Below are 20950 nucleotides of genomic sequence, written 5' to 3' on the forward strand. Positions count from 1 at the left end.
TTTGTGGATGTGTAGAAATGCTGATGAGTACATGGGTTATTATTTTGATTTGCTAATTGTTGCAACCAGTTTTTTAGTTGACTCTCTAAGGTTTGCTAGGTAAACTGTGACTACCTGAAAAAAAGTAAGTTTTGTTTCCTTGTTGCTGTATGCTTCAATTTATTTTGTCTTATTGTTATAGTTAGTGTTTTTAGTACAATATTGAATAATGATGATAATGAACATATTTGCTTCATTTGTGATCTTACTAGGAATACTTCTACCTTACTTTCATTACAATGTTTGCTCTAGGTTTTAGATAGATTTTACTTATCATTTTGAAGAAAGCTCCATTTATTTCTATGTTTTCTAGCATTTTTAATAGCAATGAATGATGTATTTGTCAAGAGCTTTTTCTTTATCTAATGAGATAATCATATGACTTTTGTTTTTATTATTGACCTGGTATGTTATCTATATAATTTTCCTAATAATTCCCAGGAATTCTTCTTTACCTATTTTTTTCAACATTTACAAAGTATTGAAGTGAATTGTCCTTTAAATGTTTGGTAGAATTTTCTGGTGAATTCATCTAGTCTTGGTCTCTTTTTTCCTTGAAGAGCTCATTACAAATAAAATTTTACTATCTCATTGGTGAAATCATAATCTTTCCCCTTAATTGTAATAGGAATAACAATTGTTATAGGAATAGGTTTGTTAATCAATATTAAATGTTTATCTCAAAAAATAAAATGTAGATGCTCAGGAAAAATGAGAGTCCAATGGGAACCAACATTAGAGACTTAATGCTAACGTGGAATTGATCCAAACAGCTATATCAGCTCTGAAGCTATTTCTCCAGATTTCCCACAAGTACACATGAAAGTCTGATAATGTTTTGCCAAAACCCAAGTATACTAATCTTCAGCATTTTTTTAGTCTACCAAGCTTGAGGAATACCACTGTGCAAGCCAGCAGCTAGGTCTCAAGGCCTGTGCAAACCAGCAGCAAAACCCCAATCCTCAGAACAAGAAGCCAGGCATAATGTCTTCTCCAATCCAGGAGCAGAGTCTATCTTTTAATACATAGCAAAAAGTTACAAAATTAACCGTATAATAAACCAAAAAAGAAAAAGAATCTAACCATAGAAAGTTACTAAGGTAACAGGAGTGATCAAAGCAAAAACTTAGAACAATGTTAAATGGATACATGTAAAGGCTCAAAGAAAAATATGAATTGGTATCAGGCCCAAACAGAACTCCTGGAAGGACTTTAAGCATCAGATAAGAGTTAGGAGAAAAATTGGGAAAAGAAACAAGAATAATAAAACAAAGTAATTAAATGAGAGTCAACAGTTTGTTAAAAGAAGCACAAAAATTGGGAAGATATAAGAAAATTCACTTAAAAATCAGAATTAGCCAAATGGATAAGAAGAAACACAATCTTAATGAAGAAAATAATTCTTTAAAAATTAGAACTGGAGTCCTAGAGACGGGAGGTCATAGGTTCAAATCTGCCCTCAGTCACTTCCCAGCTGTGTGACCCTGGGCAAGTCACTTGACCCTCATTGCCTAGCCCTTACCACTCTTCTGCCTTGGAGCCAATACACAGTATTGACTCCAAGACGGAAGGTAAGGGTTATTAAAAAAATTTTTTTTTTAATTTAAATTAAAAAAAATAGAATTGGGCAAGAGAGCCTAATGACTCCATGAGACATCAAGAAAATCAAATAAAATCTAAAGAAGAAAAAAATAGAAGATGTGAAATTTCTCACTCTATAAGCAAATGACTTAGAAAATATACCAAGGAGAGATAATTTAAGAATTACTGGGGTACCTGGAAGCTATGATCAAAAAATGAGACTGTGGATTGTATTTCAAGAAATAATTAAAGAAAACTATCATGATATCCTAGAATCACAGGGCAAAACAGAAATTGAAAGAATCTACCAATCCCTCCAGAAAGAGATCCCAAAATGAAAACTCTCCCAGGAATACTACAAATTCCAGAGTTCTCAAGCTAAGGAGAAAATACTCTAGGCAGCCAGAAACAAACAATTAGGATTACACAAGATTAAGATTCTACATTAAAGGATTGATGGATTTAGAATGATATTTTGAAAGGTAAAGGAGATAGGCTTAAAACCAAGAATTACTAACCTAATAGAGTGTGTATATTTAATGAAATTGAGAACTTTAAAGCATTCCTAATGAAAAGACCAGCAATGCACTGAAAATCTGACATCTAAACAGAAGACTCATGAGAAGTATAAGAGTAAGGAGAAATCATAAGGCATTCAATAAAGTTAAACTATTTATAGTCTTACCTGGGAAAATAATACTGTAACTTTTAAGAACTTTACTAATAACTGAGCAATTAGAAAGAATATACATAAAGAGATGATGTGACTAAATTGATGATGATGGGGTGGAGCCAAAAAAAAATTGAAGGATGAGAAAGAAGACTACACTAGGAGAAAATCAGAGAGGAGAAATAAAGTAGAATGAATTATCCTCAAATAAGTAAAGGCACAAATGAGTTACTATAATGACGGGAAAGATGGGGAGTGGAGATGATGGGCAATATTTAAACCTTACTCTCATCAGATTCGGCTCAAAGAGAGAATAACACATTCAGTTGGATATAGAAATCTATCTTACTCTATAGTGAAATAAAAAGAGACAGGAATAAGAGAAGAGGATGGGGACTGATAGAGAGGTACTGATAGAGGGGAACTGATAGAGGGGAAGATGGACTGGAGGAAAAAGTGTTCAAAAGTAAATACTTGGGGGCAACTGAGTAGCTCAGTGGGCCTGGCCCAGAGACTGCAGGTCCTAGGCTCAAATCTGGCCTCAGATTCATCTTAGCTGTGTGACCCTGGGCAAGTCATTTGACCCCCATTGCCTAGCCCTTACCACTCTTCTGCTTTGGAACCAATACACAGTATTGACTCTAAGATGGAAGGTAAGGGTTTAAAAAAAAAAAGTAAAATGTGAGAAGGGACCCAGAGAAAGGAGAAAGAGAAGAATAAACAGGAGAAAAATAGGATGGAGGAAAATAAAAGTTAATTATCATAACTATAAATGTGAATGGTATAAACTCATCCATAAAATGGAAGTGGACAGCAGAATAGATAAAAAATTATAATCCTACAATATGTTGTCTGCAGGAAACATATTTGAAGCATAAAGAAATACAGTAAAGGTAAGGGACTAGAGCAGAATCTAGAATTCTTCAGATGATGTAAAAAAAGCAGGGGTAAAAATGATATCAGACAAAGTAAAAATAGATATAACTAAAAGATATATGGAAGAAAATTATATTTTGCTATAAAAGTTATGATAGACAATGAAATAATAGCAATACTAAACATATACATCAAATGGTATACAATCCAAATGTTTAAAGAAGTTAAGTGACTTACAGGGGGAAACAGCAAACCTATATGCGTAGAGGTGGGGTGAGGGGGAGCTGGGTGGCTCGGAAGATAGACAGGCCTGGAGAAGGGAAATGCTGTGTTCAAATTTGATCACAGACACTTCCCATCTGTGTAATCCTGAGCAAATCATTTAGCCTCAATCACCTAGCCCTTGCTGCTCTTCTGCCTTGGAAAAAATACTTAGTATCAATTCTAAGACAGAAAGTAAGGGGTTTTTATTAAAAATAAATAAGCAAGAAAGAGGTTAAAGAGGTGAATAGAATTTTAGAAAAATTAGACAAGATAGACCTCTGGGAAAAATTGAACAGAAATAGAAAGGAATATACCTTTTTTCTCAGCAGTGCATCCTACTTACACAAAAACTGATCATGTATTTATTAAGGCACAAAAACCTCACAAACAAAAGGCATAAAAGCAGAAAAATGGAAGTGTAAGTTTCAGATCATAATGCAATCAAAATTACATTTAAAAGTAGGCCAAGGAAAGAGTTAAAATTAATTATAAACTAAAACAAGCTAATTCTAAAGGACAAGTGAGCCAAAGAACATCATAGAAATAATTTCATTGAAGAAAATGAAAAGACAAAATACCAAAATTTATGTGACACAGTCAAAATGGTACTTAAAAGGAAAGTATATCTCTAAACCTTTATATCAATGCATCAGAGAAAGAACAGATTAATGAAATGGGCATGCAACTTTTTAGTTTAGCTTTTTTAAGCTAGAAAAAAGAACAAATGAAAAATCCCCAATTAAACTGAAAAATTTGAAAACCAGGTGAAATTAATAAAATTGGAAGAAACCCATTGATTTAATAAATAAAAGTTGGTTTTACAAAAACAACAACACAACAATAGAGAAAGTATTGGCTAGGTTGATTTAAAAAAGTTAAGAAAAGGGTGAATTTACAATCAATGAAAAGATTATTATTTATTTTACCCAATTATATGGGTAAGTCTGATAGTCTAAGTAAAATGGACAAATATTTTTTAAAAATTTAAACTGTCCAGATTAACAGAAGGAGAAACAGAATATTTAAACAATCCCATCTCAAATTTGTGAACTGATCCAACCATTCTGGAGGTCAATTTGGAACTATGCCTAAAGGAATATAAAACTACATACTCTTTGATCCTGTAATACAATTCTTGGGTCTGAACACCAAAGAAATCATAAAAAGGGGGAAAGGACCTATTTGTACTAAAATATTTATAGAAGTTCTTTTTGTGGTGTCAAAGAGTTGGAAATTATGGAGATGTCAATCATCTAGGGAATGGCTGAACAAATTGTGGTACATGCTGGTAATGGAATACTACTGTGCTATAAGAAATGAAGACCAGAATAATTTCAGAAAAAGCTGGAAACTATATGAACTAATATAGAGCAAAATAAACAGAACAGGAGAACGCTGTACACAATAACATCAATATTGTACTATGATAAAATGTTATACGATAAATGATAAAGTATTAGCTATTCTCAGCAATACAACGATCCAGGACAATTCTAAAGAACTTATTACAAAGAATGCTATCCCACCTCCAGAGAAAGAACTATTGGAGTCAGATTCAGAATAAGCACACCATTTTCCACATTAGCTTATTCATGGTTTTATTTTGGGGTTTTGATTTTATATGAGTATTCTCTTACAACAATAATATGGAAGAATGTTTTGCACAATAATACATGTACTCAGATCAAATTACTTATCACTGGGAGAGGAAAGGAAGAGAGGGAGACAATTTGTATCTTATAATTTTGGAAAATGTATATTCAAAATTGTTATTGTTTATAATTGAAAAATAAAATATCTTTGAATAAAAATTTAAAAAAAGAAAGAAAAACATCCCTGGGGCCAAATGGATTCACAAGTGTATTCTCCCAAACATTTAAAGAATAATTAATCCCAATACAACATAAATTATTTAGAAAAAGAGCTAAAGAAAGAACTCTACCAAATTCTTTTATGTAACAAATATGATGCTGATATCTAAACCAGGAAAAGCAAACATAGAAAGAAAACTATAAATCAATCTTCCTAATGAATATTGATGCAAAAAATTTAAATAAAATACTAGCAAGGAGATTAGAGCAATATATCACAAGGATCATTCACTATGACCAAGTGAGATTTATACCAGGAATGCAAGGGTGGTTCAATATTAGGAAAACTATCAGCATAATTGACCATATCAATAACAAAACCAAAAGAAATTATATTATTATTTTAATAGATATAGAAAGATCTTTTTAAAAAATAAAAATTCCATTCATAGGAATAAAGGAACTTTCCTTCTAAAATCATCAGTAAATATTATCTGTAACAGGGACAAGCTAGGAGCTTTCTCAATAAGATTAAGGGTGAATGAAGCAAGTATGCTTATCATCACCACTATTGTTCAATACTGTTCTAGAAATGCTATCCACAGCAACACCAAGAAATAAGAAATTGAAGGAATTAAAATAGGCAATGAAGAAACAAAACTATTATTCTTTGTAGATGATATGATTGTATATTTAAAGAATCCACACTAAAAATTTGTTGAAATAATTAACAACTTTAGCAAAGTTGCAGTATAGAAAACAAGCCCACATAATTCATTAGCATTTCTATACTACCAACAAATCCCAGCAGCAAGAGATAGAAAAAGAAATTCCATCTAAATTAAATATAGATATTACAAATCTACCAAGACAAACCCATGAGCTATATGAACACAATTACAAAACACCTTTCAAACAAAATCAGTTCTAAGCAATTGGAAAAATATTCACTGCTCATGGTTAGACCTTATGACAATCCCACCTAAATTAATTCAGTGCCATACCAAACTCCCTAAAAATTATTTTATAGAATTAGAAAAATAAAATTACTCTTGAACAACAATAGGTAAGGAATATCAAGGGGATCAAAGAAAAAATGTGAAGGAAGGTGGTTTAGCTAAACCAGATCTCAAACTGTGTTACAAAGCAGTAGTTGTCAAAACAATCTGGTACTAAGGAGAGATCAATGGATTAGATCACACAATATCTAACTAACAATCAAACAAAGGACCCAAGCTTTTGGAACAGGAACTCATTTTCTGACAAAAGTTGTTTGGAAAACTAGAAAACAATATGGCAGAGACTAGGACCAACAACTCACATCATATAAGGTCAACATGGGTATATGACTTAAGACAGAAGAAGTGATACCATAAACAAATGAGGGAACGTAGAATAAGAGATAGAGATCATTGTAAGGCATAAAAAAGGATAACTTTAATTTCATACTAAATTTAGAAGGTTTTGTACAAACAAAGCCAATACAACCAAGATCAGAAGGTAGTTGGAATGCTGGGAAATTTTTTTATATCAAGTATCTCAGATAAAGGTCTCATTACTCAAATATACAAAGAACTTATATTTTACAAAAATAAAAATATAAGTTATTCTCCAAATGATGAATTGGTAAAGTATACAAACAGGCAGTTTTCAAAAAAGAAACAAAAATAATCTATAATCATATAAAAAATAATCTAAACCATTACTGGTTAGAGAAATGAAAATTAAGTCACCTCTGAGGTATCACATCACACCTATCAGATTGGCCAATATGACAGAAAAGGAAAATGATAAATGTTAGTAGGGATATCAGAAAATTAAGACATTAATATACCCCCTAATACTTAAAGGATAAAAAATAAACTACTGTTTTGTAGTTTAAAGTTCTTTATAACCTGGCCCCATCTAACCTCTCCAGTCATAACATACTACCAAAGATTGTTAGCTCCTTGAAGGAGAGCTATATTGAAGGCAGTGACTATATTTTTTTTTTCTATTTTTTGTATCCCTACTGCTTAGCAGCACAATGCCTAGAACATAGTAAATACAACATTTATTACCTGATTTTTCTTTGGCTATATTATAGACTGTATAGATTGGTTTTCTTATTGTCCCTTATAAATGGCATGCCCAACCACTCATTTCTGCATCTTTGTATTGTCCATTCTCTGTGTTTGAAACGCTATCCCTCCTCTTAGCATCCCTAGTTTTCTTCAAGTGCCACATTAAAAAAAAAAGACTTCCCCTGATTCCATCTGGATACTAGGCTAGTGCTATCTGACTATGTCACCTCTAGCTAGTGGGCAAGTTCCTTGAGTACAGGTATTATGCCATTTTTTTATTCCTTAGATATAGTACCAGTATTGCCTGGCAACAGTAAAGTGTTTAACCAACGCCTCTTGATTGATTAAAAGGAGGAAAGGATTCTGAGAAGTGGATATGAGGAAAGAGTGTATTGTAATAGATTTGAAGAATACAAATTGTTAATTCTTACAAATTTCTATTTCAACTTCCCAAGTTTTTTTTTTTACTTTTTCATAATGAAGGCAAACAGTAAAACTTTCTTATTTAAAGTACTAATTTTTTGTATTTGTTGAAACCAACAGTTTTCCCTGTGAAAATTCATTCTTACCAAATCTATACTGCTATTACTGGCTTCCTTGTGACTGGCTCTCTCTAGGTTCTCATATTTGGGATTTCTTTCACCATGTCTTTTCCACATATAATAGTGACTCAGTTCACTGACACCATCTTCCTTCAAGTTGACTGGATAAAATTTGGAATTACTGAATCATATTTAACTTTCTCATTCAAATCCAAGGCTCTCCCTCTGAAATTTAATCTCCTTTGATCTGGTGATTTAGATGAAAATAAATCACGTTATACACTATGATACTATTTTTAAGATGTCTTTTAAAGGACTACTTTATATTATTTAATTCTAAATAATAAAAAATAATGCATTTAATGAATTCAGGGGATATCTTTCAAGATATGAATTCAACCCTAACACAAGACATCACATTCTCTTAAAAATCCAAAAACACTGAATGAAAAATGCTGAGATTAGTAACTATGATTACTTAATTACCTTAAATTAGGGCAGTTATCTAGAATTCAAAGTATTTTTCATGTAAAAACCCAGTGTCTAACTTTACATTACTTTTGATTTCATCATGATAAAAAGCAAAAAATATCTAGTCACACAAATATTAACTACAACAAACTTTCAAAAGTTAGTTATAAACAAGAGACTATAACTAGAGGACAATAGGATAGCCACACACTTTCCCCTTTCAACAGTGATTTCAACTCCTATACTCCCTCCCATCTATGGGATTGTTATACTCTTCCATGAATGTTTTATGTCAAATATTTTCCTCAGTAACATCTTATATCCTCTCAAGGACCTTTCTGTTAATTCTTAAACTATCAGTAATCAGTTATGGTAGAATATTCTAGAGACGGTGTGACATCAGTAATGTACTTAAAAGTTTACAAACTTGAGATTCATTCCTAGCTCTTAAGAGTTACTAGTTGGGTAACTTTTACTGCACTGGTATTAAAAAGTTGAGCTCCTGCTAGATGACCAATTTCCATTCAGTTTGATCTTCTTCTTCTAACTCCATTGCAGTTTAGTTAATTATTAAACTGTACTGTTTATCCAAGATTATACAAACCAACAGACTAATCCGATGGACAAGTAACAATTTTCTTCCACTTAGTTTTTCCCAAGACAGAGAACTTACCTCTTTCATGTGACTAAGGGTATTTTAAGGAATGTAGGTGTGATCTCAATCAGCAATTTTTAAGTTAATCAGTCAAAAACTTAAACACCCCTACTTAACACTAAGTAAGGGAGTTCGCAAGTCACTGGCTAAAGTGGGTGACAACTCCTAGGCAGTGCTAGGAAAATTGAAAGACTGCAATTGGTTCTGGTAAAGTGGAGGAAGGGACAAGAAGTGACTGAGAAAAAAAGACTATAAACAGTCCTGAACTTCCTGCCTATGGGACTTTCACCTTGGCTTGGGACTCTGGCTCTTTGACTGCTTCTTAGAGGACTGCTCCTGGATCTTCTTCTTTGGACTTCGGTTTTGGAGGACTTTGCCTGGGGACTTGGCCTTTGGTCTTCTTTGGAATTTGTCTTGGGTAGGTGAGTAGCTGGCCTTCCTTTCCTACCTTCTGAAGAGATTGGTTCTGGAGATTCCTGCTTTGGCTCTGGAGGAGGCTGCACTGGTGGAACTCTAGCTGGCCTGCTGGTACACCACTGGCCTGCGGGGCTAAGTCTCACTTTACTGGAGAAGGGCTAGTCTCTTTAGCTACCTTTTCCCATTTTCACTCTTTCTACCTCTTTGAAAATAAAGCTACTCAAAGTCATTTTTTACTTAAGTTATAATATCTTTAAATTGGCGATCACAATATTACTTTAGAATTCTCATATTTAGCATAAACCCTAAAATTTATATTCTTACATAGGGTTCCCAGGGGTTCCAAGTAACTGGACTGATGTTAATTAATTATAAATAGTAGCATTTGGAGAATCTCAGCATAAATCAGAAATCCTTCTATTAGGACCTTTAAAGGACATCTTCATGACAATAACAGTATATTTTTCTGTTTAACATTTTTATAAATGTTGAGGCTCTACTACCTTGATATATTATCTTTATACTGTCTTAAAATTTTTGAAATAAATAATAAATAATGCAGTATCATTAAACAGTCCCTCAGTCACCTGTGAGATGGACCTCAAACTTCTTTCTTAAAGAGGGAAATGAATGAATGTTATATATCGGAATCTAACAGATGTATAATTAGTAGATGCCTGAGGAAAAGATCATAGTTTTGAGGAGCAACCAAAACTTAACAGAAGGAAAAGGGAAGGAACAAGTTAGAATGTGTATAGCAGAGAGGCTATACTTAATTTTTAGATATGGTCAAACCAAAAATAGGTCGTCTTATTTTTCTTATGCAAAACATAATTTGGCATTCATCTGATTTATTAGTTAGATATAGTAAACCAAAAAAAATTTATCACATGGACCTAAACGAGAAGAGTTCAATGCATTGAATCAAAGAGATATATAAGGGATCATCTCTAATCTCACATCTTACAATTTAAGACTTTTACATTAAAGTTTTTGGCAAATTTTTCACTATCTTATGTGCCAGGAAAATCTACAGAAAAGGAAGAATTAAATCTAGCTGAAAAAGTTTTTCTATAATCTTTTCAGATTGAGATTTCATTCAAAAAGGAATATTTGCTGAAAGGATAAAAAAAGTGCTTCTCTTGTTTGCGATATTCTTTTCACACACAAAAAATACTGACTGGTTATTATAACTAATCTATTGTTCAACTAACCAAAACAAAATCATTGGAGGGAATGAACTTTCTTCCATTTGCTTAACTGGATATTAATTTTGAAGCTCATGTTAAAACCAATGTTAAATTGAATGACAGCACATGCATACAATGAGTAAAATTTTCAGTGCAGCTGCAAATATTCTAAATATCTTAATGCTATCCTGTAACAAAATATTTTATTTTTTCCTACTAATACAAAAGCAATTTTAGACTAAATAAAGCAGTATAGTTTAAGAATAACAATATTTCATCCTTACCCTTGCATAGTGCAATTCAACTCCATATAGTTCTAAGGTTCGAGCTGTGTTCAGATAATTAAATTCTGCTTCTGCAGGAGATAATCCTCTGTAAGAACAACACTAGATTAAAAATCAGCTAAGTCTCAAATATAAATATAATTTGTATGTATGCTCTTTTCAAAGAAATTTAAAAATTCATTGAAATCTAAACTGTATCTGAACCCCCATGACCATTATTTGCTGACAATTTTAATCCAGGAGAGAGTAAATACTACACTTCTTCCCAGGTGGCAACTTTAACTACCAAAAAACATAATAATCAAGAAGGTTTTTATTTACTGTTTTTTAAAAGGTTTTCTGGCTATTAAAATGGCTAGCTTCAATTCAAAGGACCTACTATGTTTTAGATAATCATAGGCTCATGGATATAGAGCTAGAAAAGCCCTCAGGACCCATCTAGTGCAACATTCATTTTACAGATAAAGAAACTGTAAGATTTAATAACATGACCAGGATCACATAAGCATTGAACATCAGTGACAGAATTTTAACTCAAGTCTGCCAACTCCAGAGCCTTACATTCTCAAGACATATAGCTTATGTTTTCAATAACTTAGTACTAGGAAATTGAGATTCATATAATAACTACAATAGAAAATAGGAAGTATGTACATAGAAGGCTTACAAAAAAAATTGCTCATTTAAAAATGAGGGTGTGTGGAATAAAACAGAATATCCTAAAACTATGTCCTATGTGATTAATTTCCATTCAGAGATTATGTACATTTTAGCAAAGCTGGTTATCTAATAACTGAAATGATAGTATATTAAAAGCAACAAATTAGAAAGGGAAATGCATAGTGCCAGATACAAGGCACCAGACAGATACTTACTTCCAAGGAAGGATATGAAAAAAATTACTGTATTAATAGCTCTGCAAAATAACTTAAGGGTCATAAAAATGATCTTAAATCATCAAGAAAAGGTATATTTGAGAAAAATGAAGATATATTCTAGAAAAATTTCAGTTCAAATGATTAAGAAATTTTTAATGGTCACATAATCTTAAATTGCCTAGAAAATTTACTTATATGAAATATCAGATTTACTAATAATGTAATATCTGAAATACATTGAACAACCAGTTTGAAAATGTCTTTCTAAACATCAAGGAATAAAAACAAATACTATGCCTGCATAAATCTTGTTAAGACTTCAAATTTTTATGAAATTTTAAAAATCAAGAGCATTAGCAAATCAATACCTCCTTGTATTTGCCAAGCTATTCTAAAAGGCATTCTTCTAAGTAGGGCTATCTTTTAGAATACAAATTTTTGAACAATACAAAGCCAAGTGTCCAGAGAGAACTGATCCATTACATCTTTCTCATCCCAAGGATACACACTAGACACTACATATGGTTAAGTAGCAAAGTGATTGGAGTTATTCTTCTTAGTTCCTCCATGATTCTTCCTTTGCTCATATGCTATTATATGTAAAAAAAGTAATCAATAATATACAATTTGACTTTAAATTTGCATAGTATTAAAAATACATGCATTATGCAATACTAGGTAAGTTTCACAAATATTTATTTAAAATCTATGACAGTCTCATACAATGAAAATGCTACTTATTAAGATTACTTATAAATTTAGAATCACTCAATATTCATTTTTTCTTCTTTACTCTCAGGTTCTATAACAGAGAAAACCGGGAACTTGCATATAACTGCTAAGGAGGAATGACATGAAATGTCCCATATGTTGTATGAAACTTTATGAGTATATATAAAAATCTGAAGTAAATTTAACCTGGGTAAATAAACTCATTTTGTTTAAATAAAGCTAGTATGTTGGAAGTGATACTACTTAAAACAATTGTAGTATCTAGTGTAAATCCTTGGGATGAGAAAGATGCAATGGATCAGTTCTCTCTGGTCACTTGGCTTTGTCTTGTTCAAAAACTTGTATTCTAAAAGATAACCCTACTTAGAAGAACAACTTTTAGATAGTTTGGCAAATACAAGAGATAAAGATTTGTTAATGTTTCTGATTTTAGTAAACTGGATTTGTTTTATTGCTTCTCAAAGGATAGCTATCCTCTTTTATTTCCAGTTCTTTCATAAAATAAAAAATGCTACTTGGATCAACACCTCACACCCTACACCAAGATAAACTCAGAATGGGTGAATGACTTGAACATAAAGAAGGAAACTATAAGTAAACTAGCTGAACATAGAATAGTATACAATGTAAGACCTGTGGGAAGGGAAAGACTTTAAAACCAAGCAAGACATAGAAAGAGTCACAAAATGTAAAATAAACAACTTTGATTACATCAAATTAAAAAGGTTTTGTACAAACAAAACCAATGTAACCAAAATGAGAAGGGAAGCAACAAATTGGGAAACAATCTTTATAACAAAAACCTCTGACAAAGGTCTAATTACACAAATTTATAAAGAGCTAAATCAATTGTATAAAAAAATCAAGCTCTGCAATTGATAAATGGGCAAGGGACATGAATAGGCAGTTTTCACCCAAAGAAATCAAAAGTATTAATAAGCACATGAAAAAATGTTCTAAATCTCTGATAGTCAGAGAGATGCAAATCAAAACAACGCTGAGGTATCACCTCACACCTAGCAGCTTGGCTAACATGACAGCAAAGGAAAGTAATGAATGCTGGAGGGGATGTGGCAAAATTGGGGCATTAATTCATTGCTGGTGGAGTTGTGAATTGATCCAACCATTCTGGAGGGCAATTTGGAACCATGCCCAAAGGGTGATAAAAGACTATCTGCCCTCTGATCCAGCCATAGCACTGCTGGGTTTGTACCCCAAAGAGATAATAAGGAAAAAGACTTGTACAAGAATATTCATGGCTGCGCTCTTTGTAGTGGCCAAAAATTGGAAAATGAGGGGATGCCCTTCAATTGGGGAATTGCTAAACAAATTCTGGTGTATGTTGGTGATGGAATACTATTGTGCTAAAAGGAATAATAAAGTGGAGGAATTCCATGGAGAGTGGAACAACCTCCAGGAAGTGATGCAGAGCGAAAGGAGCAGAACTAGGAAAACATTGTACACAGAAACTGAAACACTGTGGTACAATCGAATGTAATGGACTTCTCCATTAGTGTCAATACAATGTCCCTGAACATTCTGCAGGGATCTAGGAGAAAAAACACTATCCACAAGCAGAGGACAAATTGTGGGAGTAAAAACACCGAGGAAAAGCAACTACTTGATTACAAGGGTTGAGGGGACATGATTGAGGAGAGATTCTAAATCAGTGGTTCTCAACATTTCTAATGCCATGACCCCGCAATATTCATGTTCTACTGACCCCAAACAAAAAAATTATTTTGGTGACTACTTCAAAACTGTAATTTTGCTACAGTTATGATTTGGAATATAAATACCTGATATGCATTATGTATTCTCATTGCTATAAATTGAGAGGTTGAGAACCGCTGCTCTAAATGAACACCTTAATGAAAATACCAACAACATGGAAAAGAGTTTGGACCGAGGACACGTGATACCCAGAGGAAGCATGCATCGCCATTGGGGGGGGAGGAAAATGATCTTTGTTTCTAATGAATAATGTTTGAAAATGACCAAATAAAATAATGTTTAAAAGGGGAAAAATGCTATTATGAATATTTGTATATATGGGTCTTTCCCTGTTTTTAAAAATATATAGTTTAATAGCTACATTGCTAGGCTAAAGGGTGTGGATTATAAAAAGTTTAGTAAAATTCTGAATACAGTTTAACTTTGTTTTCCATCATTCCAACGTAGTGATGGGCCCGATCCCCTCCTCCCTGTCCCCCCAGCTCTCTATTGTCTTAATTCTTTTAGGTTATCTGTGCCAATGTATAGGTTTAATGTAGAATCTTGGTTGTTTTTATTGACAATTTGTGATTTTACTTACAAATTTTGATTTTTTCCATATGGTTAATGATACCGTGCATTTCTTCTTTTGGGGAACTACTTATTCATTTTTTTTAATGAGGAATGGCTTTTTTCATATACATTTGAATCAAATCCCTATATATCTTAGGAGTCAATTCTTTATTAGAAGTTTTTTTTTTTTAAAAACTTTTTTAAACAGTGAACCTTTTCCTTTTCCTCTTATTTATCTGCACTTATTTTGTTCATTTGATGCCTTTTCAATATTATGCAAATTGCTTATTTTATTCCTATCAGCATTCTTGTTTGAATGACAGTATTTTAAATATGCAGCAACACAATACCTGCATTCAATAAAAAGGCTCACTAAAATAAGTACAAACTCAAAACTTACATATGTTGCTGATGCAATTTTGCGACTTCTTTTTCAAAGTCTTGAGGCTGACCAGGGATGAAAGAGTAATCAGAGAGGTAGCCAGGCAAGTTTTCTGAATGGTCGTAGTCTCCCAATTCAGCTGACAAAAGAAAAATGCTCACATTTTATTTAGCTATTTAGATAGACTCTCTTAGTCAAAACAAATCAGGAGGAATTAAAATCATTTCTAGGAGGGAAAAATGTTCACTTTAGTAATTGAAAAGGATCTATATCCCTGTCATTTTTCAATCTCTGTCAAAAACCATTTAAATTACATCCTACCTTAACTTTAAGGTACACTTTACTAGTTTTAATACTGAAAAGGTTTTCTATAGGATAATAATTTCCATGACACTAAGAATATAAAATGAATGATTGAAAAATATTTATTAAGTGTCTACTATGAACCTAGTACTGGGAATCTAATACAGATGTGACCAGAAAAATAACAACTTATTGTTGTTATAACTATCTTATTGTATAACTATGTTAATATTTTCTGGTTTGGGGGATTGAGAAGTGTTAGGTAAATGTATATAGCTGTTGGAGAATAGGACTCTTGGATTCATTGTTCACATGTAAAGAGAGCAGCTTCTATTGAAAATTATTGACTATACCCCCAAAGTCAACCATGTATCCCAAGTTGATCTGAATGTTGTTCAACACTCTCCTCAGGGAGGATCTCAGGGAGAATTGTATAATTGTCATAAAACTAAAAAAAAAAATCTTTTGAGAAAGAAACATTTCATTAAAGAGCTCAATGACTCGTTGAATCTAGAAGATGAATTGTTTGAAGAAGGTGCCATAAAAATACCTGTAGAAACCTCCACAGCATCAGAAGATCCAGGATAAACTTTGGAGTATAACTGATTGAATTTTGGGGGGTTGAACACAAGTATTCTGAATGGGACTGCCCCCTAATTGTCTTATTGTCAATGTGCCTAGCAAACATTAGTTTGCTCTCTCTCACTATCTCTATTATTTTTTTACTTCCCTCTTACCTCTATTGTAGTTTAAAATGATCCATTGAGGAGTCTAGTCTCCCAAAGGATCACAGAGGAATTGTGAAAGAGAATTCTTTACCCTATTGTCTATTCTGAGTTAACACTAACTTAAGTACCTCACTAGATTGTGAAGACAGGATTAACTCTCCTTTGTCTACCTTTTAAATTGAATCAAAAAAAGACTGAACACCCTACTTAATGCTAAGTGAGAAGCCACCAAGATACTTGGAGAGCTCCACCCTTTTTTTTTTTAACTCAATCAGTCAGAAACTTTTGTGAGTTCACACTCCCAGAAACTGTTCTATCAGGAAACTGTGAACTTTTTTGATGAGAAATTGACCTTCCAAAGGTGAAATGTCAATTCCATAGACACTGCACACTGGGCAGTACTAGGCAATTTGGAAACTGTGATTGGCCCCTGTGAAGAAGGGAAGAGACAAGAAGTCACAAAAAAAGCAAGCCTGAACTCCCTCAGAGGATACGGTCTTTGAGAAAATAGTCTGAAGAGATTGTCTTCTAGAGATAGTCTTCTAACTGGGGACAGTCTTCAAGAGAGATTTGCTGGAGACTGCAACTTGGATCGAGGGCTTGGAGTTTGGCTTCAACTTAGACTCTGACTCTTGGACTATTGTGTTGGGTGAGTGAAAGGCTGACTACTTTCCTAGTTTCCTAAGACATGAGCTTCCATCTTGGAGGAGGCCGCGTGGTTATTCACCACCAGACTTCCTGGTTGAGGTAAAATAGATAATTTCTCTATCCCCCACACATTTCTCTTCTTTATTGTTTCCTCTCTATTTTTAAATAAATTTCTGATTTAAGATATAATAAATATTGGTGACCACACATGACCAGAAAAATAACAACTTATTGTTGTTGTAACTATGTTATAACTATATTGTTGTATAACTATGTTACTATTTTCTGGTTTGGGGGGACTGAGAAGTGTTAGGTAAATGTATAATTATAATACTTACATTGAATAGCAAAGGAAGCCAAAAGGGCAGCAGTATTATAAGGACAGGGCAATCTGATAAAAGGAGAAGATTTTTCAATTATTATTCATATTTTAAAACAATGATTTGCAATTCCTGGTGACTTGGTATTTAAAACAAGAACATTCTCAAGGTTTTCTAGTAAAATCTTTATTGTGCTTTCCTCCAATTTTTTAAAATATAAACTTTTGAAGTCAGTAACCACATCATTGTGTGTTACAAGGATGCCAAGTGGCTAGTATTAGATCAGTATGGCTTGAATTTTATCAAAGAAACTGAAGGCACTCTTACTAGAGTGTCATGTTATACTCTGGTCTCTTAAAATTTTGGTTTTGGAAATGCCTTTTTCCCCTGGCAATCAGCATGCAGTGTGTGCATTACTTATTTTGTGTTACAGCATTTTTATTACTGGTGCAGTGGACAAGAGGGTTGAACTTGAAGTTAGCAAGGCCTGGGTTTGAATTTGGTTTCAGACAACTTACTAGCTCTATGACCCAAGGCAAGTTGATTAACAACTCATCCCTTACACCTCCTCATCTGTAAAATGAGAATAAGAATAGCACCTACTTTATGAACTTGCTATAGGAGTTAAACAAGTTTAATTAATAAACATTTGTTAAGTACCATTAAATTCTGGGCAAAATACTAGGTGACAGAGGATCTTAAAAAAAAAGAAAAGAAAAGAAACAATTTTTACATTCAAGGAGCTTATAACACAAGAGACAAGATCTATATCCATCCATCTATCCCTCCACATACACACATATAAGTATATAGAGAATAAAAATAAATTAGAAGGGCACTTGAAGTTGGGAGAGGTATTTGTATTGGAAATTATTTTTGAAGGAAGAGATGGCTTTTTTGAAGTAGTAGTGAAAAAAGAATGTATTCCAGAGATAGGAGATGGTCAGTATAAAGATAGGAAATGGAATGCTTGGGAGATGAAGCCATACTGCCTGGACCTTAAAATGTGAGAAGAGTTTTACTCCTTGAGATTAGGAAGACAAAGGGGGGCCAAGTTGTGTAAGGCTTTAGAAGTCAAGCAGAATAGTTTAAATTTTATCTCAGGGAACTATTGGAATCCATTTACTAGAAGACTAACATGGTCAGATGTGTGCTTATGAAGAATCACTTTGGTATATTTATGGAGGATGCACTAGAGTGGCGTGAGATTTGGGAGGGGGAAACTAATTAGAAGGCTGCTGAAATAATCCAAGGTGATGAGTACATGAACTAGGGTGATGATAATGTGAATGAAGACAATGGTGCAAAACTGCCTGGATAGATGGGATGGGGGAGAGTAAAAAATTGAGGATGGTAACTAGGTTATAAAGCTAGGACACTGGAAGAGTGCTGGTACCTTCAAAAAATAGGGAAGCTTCATAGAAGGAGTAGGTTTTGGAGAGAAAAGGAATGAGTCTGGTTTAGAACATGTTGAGTTTGAGGTAATTTTGGGACACCTAGCTGAAAATGGAAGTTGGTGACCACCAACTTTTACAATAAGAGTGCAGAGAGTGAAAAGAGCACCAGGCAGAATCTGGACAGACAAAGCATATATAATCACTTTGCAAACTTTAAAACACAATATAACCATTAGTCATTATTAAAGAGAGGAATTAAATATTCAAAGTTTTGCACTCTGATATATTTTAAGCATAAAACTATGTGAGAATATTTGTCAATACCAATCAGAAAATAAAAAATAAGTTTACCACAGGATTGAAACAGCAAAAATAGCTTACCTTCCAGTAAGAATATCTTGTTTAATTTGCAAAAAATACTGGTATCTTTAAAAAGGAAAACAAAAAGAAAAAAATCACTCAACCTAAAGACATATAATTAATTTGAAAGGTCACTTTTTATTTCAAACTACATTTAGTCCAACAAAATGGGATTAATTCATTTTGCTTTTTTAATCTTACATATTGAGATTGGCATATGTAAACTAATAAAGTGTTAAAACTATATTAGGTAAGCATGGGAAATTTATTCTGACAGACTAAGTTTAATATAAAGAAAATGATTATTTTCTTTAAAAGCTCCCTGGAAATTAAAATTTTGTACAATGAAATACAGACTCCTACCAACTTCCATTATAAAACTGAAGGAAATTTTCTAGTACATTATCAATATGGGAAAACTGTGGAGGCAAATAACATGGAGGTTAACAGCTTCTTGGGTACAGGATTTAGGGAATTCTATATAAAGCAAAAGAGAAGTTGGAGTGCCAGGAGTGGCAATATACTAGTCAAATTATAGATAAATGGTACCACTTCTCTTACAGAGAGAAAGAAGACTTTAAGAGCTAAGCAGAGAAGCCTATATTTTTATCAAGCCACTGAGGTTGGCTGAATAGGAGAGTCACAGTCAGAAGAGCAATCAAGGACAATTACTTCAGCAGCAGTGTGTAAGGTTGCATAGAGCAGAAAGTATCTTGAGGCAGGGACTCTCATTTTTGAGTTATCACAACTTCTGAGATATGTGGTGAGGAATTGAATGAGGGGTATAAATGAAGAAAAGTGTTGGATATGAAAGATGATAGTTCTATTGATCTGCTAGAGAAGAAGTAGTCCTCTGTGACATCATTCTAATTTTCAAAAAAGGAGTTGTGATGTGAGAGGGGAGATCTTCAAGAAGTAATAACTAGAAAAGTAAACTAATCAATATTTGCTGTATATGTTAACATCTTTATAGGGAAAAAAGAGAAAATTATTGCATATTTTTAATTTTATTTAATTTACTTAATTCAGGTGTTGTTTTTTTTAAATCCTTGTCTTCTATCTTAGAATTAATACTGTATATTGGTTGTAAGGCAGAAGAGTAGCAAGGCTAGGCAATGGAGGTTAAATGAATTTCCTAGGGTAACACAACTAAGAAGTGTCTGAGGTCAAATTTCAACCCAGGACCTCCTATCTCTAGGTCTGGTTCTCAATCCACACAGAACCATGTTTTTGCAGATGGTGATATAGCTACAGATTCTGGATGAAATATGCATTTTCAGAGATGGCCAGAGTATTGATTTATTTGGCTATACTATATACATCTTTGTTAACAAAGGTAGCCTTCTGGTATGGCTTGGTCAGAACATCAGTCAAATGTTTGCTGACAGAATAATATGTAAAATTTTGTTATTATATTGTCAAATATGATACATCAACTTAAATTGTATGAAACATGAATCCACTGCTTCTTTTACAGTATTTTTCTAATTTTTTGTGAGATAAAATGTTTATATTTATTGATAATTATGTTCAAAATAAAAGGAAAATTTTTAAAAGATTCTATAATATAGAGATTTTGTCAGTAAATTTTAATTAAAATATTTCTACTAAAAAACCAAAAGCTTATTTGATGGCTTCAAAAGAAACTAAACCCTCAATTCTACTTTCAAATTTGATAGGGCTCTCATTTTAGTAGTTTTGGCTTAGCTTTCTCTATCAACAAAAAATATTTTGATGACCTCACAGAACTTCAGCAAATAAAAACAAATCCATAAAGTATATTGGATTGCTGTAAAGGAAATACAATAAAACCCATTAATTCCAACATAATTAAACATCTGTGATAACATGGGTTACGCCTAGGATATCTGCTTTAACTATTAAGGAAAGTTAAGCTTTTTTTGTTGTTGTTCAACAAAAGTATAGAATACAAGATAATTATTAGGGGGAAGGTAGGTGGTTCAGTGGATAGAGAGCCAAGTCCTGAGATGGGAGGTCCTGGGTTCAAATCTGTTTTAGACACTTCTCAGTTGTGTGACCATGGGCAAGTCAC

General features: G+C 32.9%; 1 protein-coding gene and 1 long non-coding RNA gene across 5 annotated transcripts in view; one reads left to right on the forward strand and one right to left on the reverse strand.

The window, feature by feature from the left end:
* PTPN4 (protein tyrosine phosphatase non-receptor type 4) overlaps nt 1–20950 on the reverse strand; it is a 259634-nt gene that overhangs the window by 105506 nt on the left and 133178 nt on the right. For all 4 annotated transcript variants that reach the window (XM_016433589.2, XM_056793752.1, XM_056793751.1 and 1 more), the window contains 4 exons: nt 18919–18963; nt 17159–17211; nt 15160–15280; nt 10864–10951 (listed from right to left, as the gene is read on the reverse strand). In XM_016433589.2, coding sequence (XP_016289075.1) covers nt 10864–10951; nt 15160–15280; nt 17159–17211; nt 18919–18963 — 307 coding nt within the window. The remainder of the gene's footprint in view (nt 1–10863; nt 10952–15159; nt 15281–17158; nt 17212–18918; nt 18964–20950) is intronic.
* The window catches only part of LOC103099397 (uncharacterized), a 189450-nt gene that overhangs the window by 43828 nt on the left and 124672 nt on the right, over nt 1–20950 (forward strand). The window lies entirely within an intron of this gene.

Source organism: Monodelphis domestica, chromosome 4, assembly GCF_027887165.1.
Source record: "Monodelphis domestica isolate mMonDom1 chromosome 4, mMonDom1.pri, whole genome shotgun sequence".
Classification (NCBI taxonomy): domain Eukaryota; kingdom Metazoa; phylum Chordata; class Mammalia; order Didelphimorphia; family Didelphidae; genus Monodelphis; species Monodelphis domestica.